General features: G+C 38.9%; 1 protein-coding gene across 2 annotated transcripts in view; it reads left to right on the forward strand.

Annotated features, from left to right (window-relative positions):
* Window positions 1-12,341, forward strand: part of Gucy1a1 (guanylate cyclase 1 soluble subunit alpha 1) — a 54,261-nt gene extending 41,920 nt beyond the window's left edge. For both annotated transcript variants that reach the window (XM_028754920.1, XM_028754919.1), the window contains 3 exons: window positions 2,353-2,496; window positions 7,049-7,203; window positions 9,891-12,341. In XM_028754920.1, coding sequence (XP_028610753.1) covers window positions 2,353-2,496; window positions 7,049-7,203; window positions 9,891-10,095 — 504 coding nt within the window. In that variant the 3' untranslated portion in view covers window positions 10,096-12,341. The remainder of the gene's footprint in view (window positions 1-2,352; window positions 2,497-7,048; window positions 7,204-9,890) is intronic.
* The last annotated feature ends 527 nt before the right edge of the window (window positions 12,342-12,868 follow it).

Consider the following 12,868-nt stretch of genomic DNA (forward strand, 5'->3'; position numbering starts at 1 on the left):
AGACTGCTGTGAGTGTCAAAGAAGTACTTGTCACACCCCCTGCTTTTAGTTGCACTGGTTCTATCAAGGACTCCTAAGCTGTATCCCCTCCCAGAGGGAGCCTGTTCACAGCGTTGCTTGGCTAACTGACTGCAGATGGAGCCTGATAGCACACCACCAATCACAGTTCCCCAGCCCTCATGTCTACCTTCTCATTTCCAATTCTGCATGAAAATAGCTGGAAATAGCTTATGATAAACAAGAGGGATCTGGTTTTCAAAGATTTTAAAGAATTCTTTCAGAGTTTCATACATTGTATTTAGATCATATTCATTTTCCTCCCTGAACCTCTCCTGCCTTTCTACCCACCTAACTTCGTGTCCTTTGTCTCTTTGTTAAAACCTACCAAGTTGAGTCTATGTTGGCCAATTACTCCTAGGCACAGAGCCTCCCATGAAATGTGCTCGGTACATCAGGTGTCACATCATTAATGAAAACTAACTTCCCCTCTTCCAGCATCACTCAAATACCAAAAGCTCCTTCCCAGCCAGGGCTAAAACTTCACTCCTTCCTGTTTTCCTCCATGCTGGGATTTTTGTCTGGGTAGAGTCTTCACAAGACAAGTGCACAATATTCAAGTTAACATAAAATATGATGGCAGCAGAGGGAATGGGCACCTAATCTGCAGTATAAATAGGAAGAAGTATTCCTTTGAAATATTTTGTTAAAACACTTATGATAAATTTTGCAATACGATGACTGTTTCTTATGAACCCATTGCTGAAGAAAAGCAAGGTGTTGCTTGTTTGTGCATTACTGGGGTCAGGTGATGCCGCTAACTCAATGGATGTACTCAGAGGCTTTACATCCTAGTGTGATGGTTAAGAATGTACAGCTACATATAGCATTCCAGTTAATGGAATATTTGGCAGGAAACAAAGCTGATTACAGAGTAGAAGAATTACAGATGCTAAGAGATCATAGTTCTACACAAGGCTTAAAACAGACATTTCCAATAATGTGATGTTTTAAGGACACAGATGATAAGCAAACAGGTACCTGCTGTTTGTTCTAGGCAGATGATGAGTAACAGAGAGTGCACTTAGTGTGTTTGAGTGATAACAGAGCTTCAGTGACGTGAAAGAGGCACAATGAGAAGATAGAGTGATATCTTTGCAGAATCAAGTTAAGAACAACTCTGGAGGCATCCAAGGACTATAGCTGTTCCATCAGTAGTGGAAATTATCTGAAATTACCATAATGTTTGTTCCTCCTTCCTTCCGTTCTTGTTTTCTTACTTTTATAATTCATAATAATGAACTTTAGATGAGGATTACATAAGAAATTAAACTACTTGAATTACAAGAAATATATATATACATATATATATGTATATATATATATTTAATTTGATAAATCAACACTTAGCTCTCTGAAGCACTCACAGATACAAAGTTGCTTGTGGAATTAACAATAAAGATAACAGTAAGCATAGTTCAAATTTACATAGTAGCTTCTTTTTGAATATCTTTGTGAGCACTGTTGCTTTCACTCCCCAGCTGACAATTTGGCTTCTATCCATCCTTTGTGATTAATATCATGTATGCCCTTAATAATTACCAAAACTCCCAGAGATCCTGCAGAAAAGTTCTATCTCTCTTGCTTTTATTACTAGTAGTGTCTTAGTTTTACATCATACATTTTTATCGCATTCATATGAAATTGTTGGAGGGTGAATTCATACAAAATGCAGATTCGTATGAATGAGAAATCTATTCTGTATGAATATGTGATGGGAAACTTATGCCGCTATCAAAACTTATTAGAAATTCAAACTATAGGCTGGCGAACTGTCTGTGCTATCGGGAGCACTTCCCGTTCTTTCAAAGGACATGAGATCAGTTCTGAGCACACACATTGGGCATTTCACCACTGCTTGTAACTCAAGTTCCAAGGAACCCAAAGCCCCCTTCTGGCACCTGTAGGCACCCACACATACATGAGTTACAAACACATGTACACATAATAAAATATGAAATGAATAAAAATAAAATCTAAATGAAAATGGAAAGCCAAATCCATTTGTTTATATAAAAGTTATTTTATATAGTTTTTTGTTGTTGTAGTACGTCTACAGTAGACACCATCTGATTATCTGATACTGTTTTTGCAAACTGTGATATCTTTCAGTTCACTACCCTAAAGTCAGGGGTTCGTTACTTATGTATTTTGTGAAATGAAAAGTTCCTTCTGACACTCTCACTTACCCAGCTTCTCCATGGAGCCTGAGCAATCAGGTTTCTACTGTGTGATTCTGTTGTGCTGTCTTCTTCCAAGTGTTTATTTATAAGGAACAAATTATATTATATCTAGGTGGAGACCATCGGGGATGCATATTGTGTGGCAGGAGGATTACACAGAGAGAGTGACACCCATGCTGTCCAGATAGCACTGATGGCCCTGAAGATGATGGAGCTCTCCAATGAGGTCATGTCTCCCCACGGAGAACCTATCAAGGTAAGACAATGATTAGTTGCACACTAGCTGGTTGTCAAAAATCTGGTGCATTGATCAGGGTTTTGTTTTAAAGATATACTTCTTCTCAAACTTGTTTATGCAGGGAAAAAATTTATCATAGGCTGTTACATGGTCTTACAAGATACTTTAGATGTATGAAAATGCCATGTATGTAAAACCCATTTACACATTGGGTTTTCAAAAACAGTTCCTAAAGATCTACAGCCGACTACTGATTTACCTATGTCCAGGAAGCATATGCCAGAGCTACATTACTGTAGCTGTAGTAGAAAACCATCACGTGTAGATAGTTACTTCGTATATTGGTTGCTGTAAATTGAACCAGGAGGATGGAAATTCTGCATGACCACTGTTGCGGGATGTAAGACCGGTAAATGAGCTCTTTACCAGGCACATCATAGAACATCATAAAGCCCCCTCAATAGTACTCACATTTAGAAACACGAAGGACGGTCTCCATGGAAAGCGATCATCCAAAGCCCATGCATGTGTATAGCATTCACCCAACTTAATGGATCTAGGAAGTGCCAGATAATTTAGAAAATTAAGTATTTGTTTTCAGCAATAGCAGATGATATCCCCTAAGGATACTGACTATAAAATGGCTATTCCAATTCTATAGAGGTTCTCGGAAATGTACAGATTGGGTATGGTTAATTTCATCGCCTGATATTTTTTATTTGCAGGTTCCTAACAATGAGGTGATAATTAAAAAAAATATTGACTTGGAACCAACAGTACTCTCTAGGCATGTGAAATTATAAGCAATACCTCAGGCATGTGAGGTATTGATTTAATAGAATTTTATGGATTATAGGAGTTATCTTATAGTAAATTTACTACTTAATCTTACAGAATACTTTTCACTTGATTATTTTTCAGCAGTGAGCCCTTAAAATAACACAGAATTCTATACATTCAACTTTTCAATATCCAGTTTTAAGAAAGACAAAATAAAATTAAAAAGAAAGCTATAGTAAAGACAGGTTTAGCCCTGGCCTTCTGTAACTTTAGAAAAAGCTGTGTGTCTAAGCCTTCACAACATTTTCAAATTCAGCTGTTCATATATTGCTGTGTCACACACTTCCCAACATATACTAGTAGAAATCCATAGCCACTTATTGTGTACTGATTTTGTGCATCATGAGTTTAAATAAGTTAGAAGGTTTCCAAGTCAACCAAGGAGATGAGGGCGTATGGAAAAGTTGGGATTGTACTAAATAAACAGCAGTATCCATTCTAAAACAGCAGCTTTACCTGCCTGCTGGGTAGGATGGTAGAAAGTCTTGTACCAACTGCTATAATCGTCTCACATGCTATATGCTCCAACATGGTGGGATAAGAGTAGTCATACACTTCCCATGGCTGCTAACATCCCAGTGAACAACTGGAAGTTGCTGCATGGCCTTTTCTGACTTAAGCTTACACAGCACACAGAGAAGTTTCCATTCATTCTATTGCTCAGATCAATTGCTTGCCTGCACATAAGAGGGGGCACAGGCCCCAAATCTGAAGATGAGTGTAGAATAGTCTGCAGCTGTGTTTTACAGGCTTCATAGCATCTCACATGAACAGATTTAGCTTCTATAGTTAAATTTTTAGAGAATCAACATGAAGTTCTTTTTAAATATTTTAGTAAGAGATTTTGTAACATCACAATAAATATTAAAAACATGTAGATTATTAGCAATAAGGCCAATGATTGCCACATGAATTATTTTTATATGTCCAGTCCATATCAGGAGATTAATAGCAGGGTTTTGTTAGTTGTCTCAATATATTTTTTCTTAGTTCTTCAGCTAGGAGAGTTATTTATAGTTAGCCTTAAAGATAATTACCTGGGTAATAACAGGTTAGCCTTAGTGACCTGTGAAGTGAGACAGAAAACAGATCTTTAACTGACTACTCACTGTTGTCCTGGGAAATACTTGATGGATTTAGACACTCACAGAGAACAACACAGGGCTGAGTGGGGAGTGCTTTTAGCACACAGGGAGATATGAGTATGTAGGGAGGGTTGCATATGGTGATTTAGACATTGCCTCACTTAAATTGGGAGACAGTAGTTTGAAGACCAGCCAAGTTCCTTGGGTGTCTGGATTTGAAGTCTTGGATTCAGCAATCAGACATTCCTTGATTTTTATCTGGTTTCCTCATGAAAAAAGTAAAAACTATTCTTCCAATGTTTTTTTTCTTTTTTGTTTGTTTATTTTTCTTTCTAATGGTGTGCTGGGCTCTGGTACAGTTTGTGTGTGTGTGTGTGTGTGTGTGTGTGTGTGTGTGTATCAGTCATGAACTCATGTGTCTTTACTGTGGTCCTCATTCATTCTCAGCCACTCAGTCTTGGAGAACTGAGTAGACTGTGGATGGACAACTGAGGATGGACTTCCCAGTGAAAGTCAATAGGAGGCAGGAAAGAGAGGAACCTGCATTAAGTACCTTCCTTGCTTAGCCCCAGAGGCGAAGAGGAGAAATGAGCAATGCTGAAAGAGCCCTCAAATGCAAGGCTTCCTTAGAAGGTTCCCTTCAAGAGCTCCTGAGAGTTGAAATTCTCTTTCCCTATAAAAAGAAGTCCATTCACACATGTTGCTCATCTTATGTTATGGATGAAATTTTCATCTTGAATTTTGGGTCAAGGTGAGACTGGGAGGTAGAGAAGGAGAGAGAGGGAGAGCTGTGTGGGAGGAACACATGGGCTTGCCTTTATCTGTAAGGAGATAGACTTACACACTACTTATGAAACAAAATAATAAAATGCTACAGTAAATTTATCATTTAAAACAACCAGAACACTAATATATAGAGAGAAACTGGTTTCAGAGAGGATGTTCAAGAAAGTAAAACCTCAATACAGTGGTGCTAAAGTTGTCTTTATAGCCAACTTAATATTATGCAATTGTGAGGTGTGCAAATCCGTACTCTCCTAAATATGAAAACCTAGGTACTGTAGACATCTAAATTGTCTTCTTAGTGTAGAATTTTGGCTTTAAGGCTCATCTACCCCTAGGTTTTATAGATGAAGGAATAAATAAAGGTACAGAAGGCAGGTCTTCAGCAGGATGCTTCTCCTAGGGTGTTGGTTTGAAAGTGTTGACGGATTGGAGTATGCCATCTTAAATGACTCTTGCTCATTTCCAGCAAATGACCAAAGTTATTTGTAAAAGTAAGAAAAATGGGCTGGACAGACAGCTCAGCAAGCCTGGTGAGTACTATTCTCCGCACTCAGAGGTAGGAGAAGAGCCTACTCTCCAGAGCTGTACTCTGACCAATAGGACTTGCTGTGCCATCTCCCTCACCACGACTACTATGTTTACTACATAGACCAGGCTGGTCTCAAAGCACATAGATCTACCTGCCTCTGCCTCTGGAGTGCTGGGATTAAGGGCATGAGCCACTACATCTGGATAATAAATACATTTTTAAAATTAAAAAGTCATTTAATTATAAGCAGTACCTTAGATAACTGAGTCTTTGCCAACCATTTTAAAGGATATGTAGCTAATAAAACTTTTCAAACAACCAGATAGACATAGAATCTGGAAATAATGAGCATTATAATGTATCCTTACCATCAGTTAACATGTTTGTTGTATCAGTCAAAGAATATGGGCATCTTCTCACTTCATCATGGAACTGGATCTTTTAGAAGTATTTCATGCCAAGTCCAACCTTTGGAGGTGGAGTCAGAAGAACCAGACATTCAAGACTAACCTCTAGTATATAACCAGCATTATAGCTCAAAATAAAGAGAAAATATTTCATTTAAAGGCTCCTCTGACCATTTCTAAGTTCCAGACTATGTCTTCTATTTAGGCACCGTCTATGTTTTATGCTACAGTATGTGTGGGTCTGAGTTTTAGGTACACATGTCTAGACTGTCTAGATTGTAAATACAGGGATCTGGGCCCCAGATGCTCTGATTTTCTTTGTTCTCTGTCATTTTCACTTCAGTACTAAATTCCTGTTTCCCAGGTCCTAGTCACTTAAGTAAAAGACTAGTGTTTGGCAAAAAGTTACTTTAAAGCAAAATGTCTTTTAGATATCTTTTTTATTTTAGAATTAGATCTGTCTGCCTTGCCCCTACTGACCTCAAACAGTTCAATAGATAAACCTTTTAAGCCTTCTGAGTATCTGGAGTATCTGAGTAGCCTTCTTTGTCTTTGTTTCTAAGAATTTCCTTCTAGAATCTAGAAAGGAAGTCTTTCTTTTATGTTAAGGACAAAAGAGGTCCTGGGAGAGGCCGGTGGGTTCTTTGTTATTCTGCTGCATAGCTCAGTGAGAGGCCTGAGAACAAGTTTATTCCAGATCTGAGCACCTGATGGAGCAGAGGGAGCAGGTGTGACCTGACCTCTGACTCTGCCCTGGTAAAGTAGCTTTGTATGAGCAGTAGTGGCTCACTAGAGGTTTCAAGGAACCTAGGGGTGTGGTGGAATTAGTTACTGATTAGAAACATCTAGGGGTGACACTCAAGCAATACTGGCAGGTGGGATGTATCTTTGCGGTGACATGGGACACTGTCATTTTGTTTCAGATGCGAATTGGACTGCATTCAGGGTCAGTGTTTGCTGGAGTTGTTGGAGTGAAGATGCCCCGGTATTGCCTGTTTGGAAACAATGTCACTCTGGCTAACAAATTTGAGTCCTGCAGTGTGCCTCGGAAAATCAATGTCAGCCCCACCACATACAGGTACTGATTGCAGTTATGACCTGAAATGCATGTTTCTTACTTGACACTTGTCATCTTAGTCCATCCTCCATCTCTGTTTTCTCTCTTGGAGATCTTCTGGAAAAGTGAAATGAACATCTTCCGCATTCCTACTCTAGCGTGCTTTAAGGCTTTCACTGTCTTTGGGAGACAACTGTGGCATTAATTCTTAACAGACATTGCATTTTCTTCCGCAACTTTTTATTCAGAATGTGTGTTAACCTTCTTAGTATATCAGTGAGTATTCTGACACCAACTCAGGTTCTTTGGTACAATTCTAGCAGAAGCTACCCAGAGTTAACATAATTATAATATTTTATTGGGGTAGTGTTTAACAAACCTGATTAAGATCAGATGCTAGCCAAACTTCAGGGATGTTTGGGCTATAACATTTTTGGCCAGCTAACTACAAATATGAGGTTTCCCACTGATTCCTACAGGTTGGTCTTCTAAAATGATACCAGATTCAGGTAAGTGTTGCCTGAACAATCCAGAACACCTTAATTGTAAAGAATACAAATCAGGATCAGGGAATAAAAAGATATATATGGTGAGGCCCGTGCCTCTGCAATACGGACTTACTACTGGCTCTTGCCACATCAGTGAGATCATAACCAGGAAGCTCTGCTCTTGCAAGAGTTGATGCCTTCATCCCCTGCTTCCCTTATGGAGGGAGGATGGACTGGCTGGGTTAATGAAACTCAGTTTCTAGTCTCCTGTCCCAGCCCACTCCTAACCTGGTTGATATTTCTGGAATCTTGATCTCATTCTGAGTCACCAGATTAACATACACTGAGGTAAAATCCAAAGGGCCCATAGAAAATAACAATAACTCTGTAATTCAAGAAATTTCCAAGGGTTCAAGGGTCACCCCCTGAAACCAAGGATAAGGGATAACCCCCTGCTTCAGAACAGTAAGAACAAAAGGAAGGCTCAGAAGACAAACCAGACCATTAAATAAAAAGTTCTGTATTCTTTAGGACCAGCGATGGTGACATTGTAACACAGGAACTAAACTTCATCTAGGATCAAAAAGACCCTTTAGGGTGTGTGGTGACACAGGCCTGAAATTCCAGCTACTTGAGAGGCTGAGGCAGGCCCAGATCAAGTTCAAGGCTAGTTTGGAGACATTGAGTTCAAAGCTAGCCTGGGAAATTTATGCTACCCTGTCTCAAAATGAAAGCTTGGGGGTAGGGGGCTGAAGAGATGGCTCAGTAGTTAAGAGCTGTTGCTGCTCTTTCGGGGGACTCAGGTTTAGTACTTAGCACCCACTCAGTAGCTTATAACCTTCTCAAATTCCAGTTCCAGATGATCCAAGACCTTCTTCTGGCCTCTGTAAGCACAAAGCACACACACAATGCAGAATACATGCAGACAAAACACTCATACACATAAAGCATATATAAATAAACCTTTTCTTTTTAAATGTTAAAGGAGTACTGGAGACACAGCTCAGTGTTAAGTGGCTAATCTAGCATGTATCAGTCCTTAGATTCAGTCTCCAGTTGAGCAAAAAACAAAAGAGAAAACAAAAACAAAACAACAACAGAGGCAAAAGCAGACCTCTCTTTCTACTTCTTTGAATATGTGCAGCTGGCAATCTGAGTCAACAATTCCCGTGCTGTGGTAGCACTCACCTACATTTAACCAGAAAATAAGCAGCCAATCCATGTCCATGGACTTTTATTTGTTCCACAAATCTTGTTTTATTAAAAGGAAAAATCCTGTAATGGAAACCACCAAGTAACAGAAACTATTCTAGATCCCTACAGATCATAAGAGTATCATTCTATTTAGTCTCTTGAAAATATAAAAGCTTGCTTATTGCCCAGTCTTACTGTTCCTTTATATTTAGGTCTCATTAGACAAATGCACACCTAAGAGTAGACAGCCACATGAGCGATTGAAGCCCACTTGTAAGCTGGAGATGTGCCTCCACTCACAGTGTGTTTACCTAGCATGCTTGAAGCCCTGCGGTGAATCCCCAGCGGCATAAAACAAGAGTGGTCATGTGTGGCTATAATCCCAGTGCTTAGAAAATGGGGTCAGGAGATTCAGGAGTACAAGGTTATCCTTAGCTTCACAGTGAGTTGAAAGCCAACTTGAGCTACATGAGTCATGGTCTCAAATAAGCTCCTCCCATTACAAAGAACACTTGAGTCCTACCTCTGTGAAGTTCATTTTAAAAATCGATTTGTATTTCAAAAAGTAATTTTCATATCATTTTTACCCTTTTACCTTTTTTTCCACTACTTCTTGCCCAGGACTTCTTCTCAGTAGTATTTCTACTAATGAATGAATAAATGAATGAATGGATGGATGGACAATGACATTATCTTTAACTTAGGAAATGTTTCTCAATTGTATTAAAATTTTAGATAATTTTGTGTTTAGGATTTCCACTGTTATATAAATCACATCATCCCCAAATATCATATGATCAATCTGTCTTTTAATTCGAGTCAAATGTATGAGTGGATAGAATTTTCCATGAATTTGAGTCATTGTAGCATTTCTTTCATGAGACTATTGACGATGGGAATCCTTTAGTCAGTCATACCTAATATGATTAGTGTATCAATATTGATTTACTTCTCTTGTCTCCTTGTTCTGAATTGCCAAGTATTTCTGCCAGCATTAAGTTTTCATTTTATTTAAATTGTTTTCAGGTTACTCAAAGACTGTCCTGGCTTTGTGTTCACCCCAAGATCGAGAGAGGAGCTTCCACCAAACTTCCCTAGTGACATTCCTGGAATCTGTCACTTTCTGGATGCTTATCAACATCAAGGACCTAATTTTAAACCATGGTTCCAGCAGAAAGATGTGGAAGATGGAAATGCCAACTTCTTAGGCAAAGCATCAGGGGTAGATTAGTGAGGCACATGCTTATATGTTTGACGCCTTTGAAGGTGTGCAGAACCTCTGAGATGACGTTAGGATTACAGAAGATCAAAAGCAGTGTTAAAATTGCAGAGGCTAAACACAAGTTTCCTCTGTGTCCCATTTAAGATGGAAAAAAAAGTGTTCACTTCAGTGCTTCAACCATCTTCTATTTAAGAAACAAACTTCAAAAGTGACTTGTGACTTTTGGGGACATAGTTTTGTTCTAGAACAATCACTACCTGCACTCAAAATTCAGCACATTGTACATATTCCAGGCATCTGTAGTCAAGTATAAGTGTCGAAGTAATGGATTCAACTCCGGCCTGTGCCTAGCGCAAGCCGTGGTTATTAAAGTGTTTTTGTGGTAGTGTCGCCTGTAAAATCTCTGAATAGAAACAACAGTGTTTAATTCTGCAAGAGCTTCCAGCCTCTCGACTCTATGTTCAGTTAGATTTCCTTATTTAATTGTGGCATATGTAACACAATAGGCCAGCATCGCCTTTCCAGCTACATCTTTGTGCCTATGTATGTGTTTTCTTTTTTTTAAGAAAATAAGTAATTAGACATTAGATGAAATGTGATATAAGATAGTTCTTTTGCAAGTATCAAAGAATATTTTCATGTTTTGTCATTAAAATATTCTCTATAGCACAATATATAATACAGCAAATACTTTTCTTTTTGATGCTATATGTGATAAAAACATTTTAATTGATAGTAACAATGTACTTCCTACTAATCCATGTAAAATGTACTAATAGCAAAATTTTAAGAATACAAAGGCTTATAGCCCTAGTTAAAATACAATAATATTCAAATTTAATTAAGGCATAGAATTAAACTTTACACACAGAGAGCCTACTGTAGAGGACCGAGGCAAAGTGTTCACAAACATACATGTTTAAATGATCCTCTACTGCCATGTTGAGCCATAAAATCCAAGGGGAAAAGTTTGAATTCAGAAGTAGAAAATGAGGCTCTGTTTTATCTTTTTTGATAGCTTCTTAAGTATTTCTACTGACCATTTTGGTGTATGTGTATGTGTTAAGAATCAAATTTTGTATTATTCAGTGTGAAGTTTTATTCTAGTTAAAATATCCTAATATTTTCTACAGAAACCACTAGTATCAATGAAGAAAACCCCACCATGGTTTCATTGTGGAGATCTCTAAATGTTATTTCTTTTGGAGCTTGAACTAATTTCTTTCCCTCCCAAATCCTCCTCTCAATTCTTCTTTCTTCCCTTCCCATTGTGCATGTATGTATGATTCTGTGAGTGGAACACGGGGAGTGTGCATGCTGGGTAAGGGCTCTGTTATTGAGTAACTTCCTCACCATGAAGCTTGGATTTTATTGCTAATAGTGACAGTTTATTCTCCCTCCCAAATAAGCTCCAGTGTTAATTTAGTGAAAGGATATGGCTTGAAAAGAAAACCAACTTCCAAGCCAAGAGAGAGATACACAGTGGAGTTTTTGAATCAGTATTAGCAGAACCGCAGACATGTTGACTTTCTATGTGTGTATTTGAAAAGAAAGTCAGTTTCAAAGTCCTTTTCTACCTCCAGCAGTCACCAAACATCTAGAGTAACAGTCATCATTTGCCTAGCTCTAGTTTCCAAGGGGTACGACTAAAACACTCCAGGGGATTTCTTTAAAGGTTAGTAGTGTCTCATTAAACAGTCTCATTGATATTGGAGAGTGTCACAGGCCTTGCAAAGGTGTATTTATGATGTCACAATGCTGTGAAGTTTAATGAATATCTATTAAGAAGGGAAAGAGACAAATATCCTCTCATTCTGGAACTAAAATTCATTACAGGGGTACTAATAGGAATCACAGACAGTTAGAGAGCATAAAACAGGATGTCATCCTCCTAAGCTGTGCAGTTAGGTAGTTGCTACATAAGTAATAATCTGATTCAGATGCTTGCACATTAATTAGAATTAATTCCCCGCGGTCTTTTAGAGATGAGGCTAGACCTCAGTGACAAAGCACCTGCCTAGCACTAAGGCAGTCCTGAATTCCAATCCAAGCAGCATGAAGGAACGACATGAATCTCTCATGTGTGTGCATATGATGTATGATCACACTCACCTGTGTCACCTGTATACACACCTGGGGCAAATGGAGGAACTGTATCTAAATTCAAGTAAAAAGTATGGGAGCTCCATGTACGGTTCTTAAAACTTTTCTATTATTTTGTCATTTTATCTAAATAAAAACATTATCAAAAATTATTTTCCTGGAGAAATCATCTGTCATTGGTTCTCAAGACCAGCTTATAAGTGCCTGTTAACTATAAAAAATGAACAGCAGGTCCAGGGTGTATCAGAACTCCTAGGGCTCAAGCTGTCTCTGGGTGTGGGTGGGTTGAAGGAGGCCGAAGGACAGCCTTCACTCCCAGGTGCAGGTGCAAACCAGAAGGAACACTCTGGTTGGGCAGGGGTTCCTGTGTCTCCTGGTTCTCGGGGGGTTGTGGAGGGTCCCAGTTAGGCCAAGTATTAGGGTGGAGGTTGTGGCCTCACCTGTGATCCTGGATGTCAGAACTACAGAGGGAAAAGCTGTCTCTGGATGTGGGTTGAGTGGGGTGGGATCCAGAACATAGGCTCCATTCCTGGGCATGGATGAAAACCAGAAAGAACCCTGAGATTCAATCTTACACTAATCAGAATGGCCATGATCAAAAACTCAGGGGACAGCAGATACTGGTGAGGATATGGAGAAAGAGGAACACTCCTCCTTTACTGGTGGGATTGCAAGCTGG

Source organism: Grammomys surdaster, unplaced genomic scaffold (assembly GCF_004785775.1).
Source record: "Grammomys surdaster isolate TR1022 unplaced genomic scaffold, NIH_TR_1.0 126039, whole genome shotgun sequence".
Lineage (NCBI taxonomy): Eukaryota > Metazoa > Chordata > Mammalia > Rodentia > Muridae > Grammomys > Grammomys surdaster.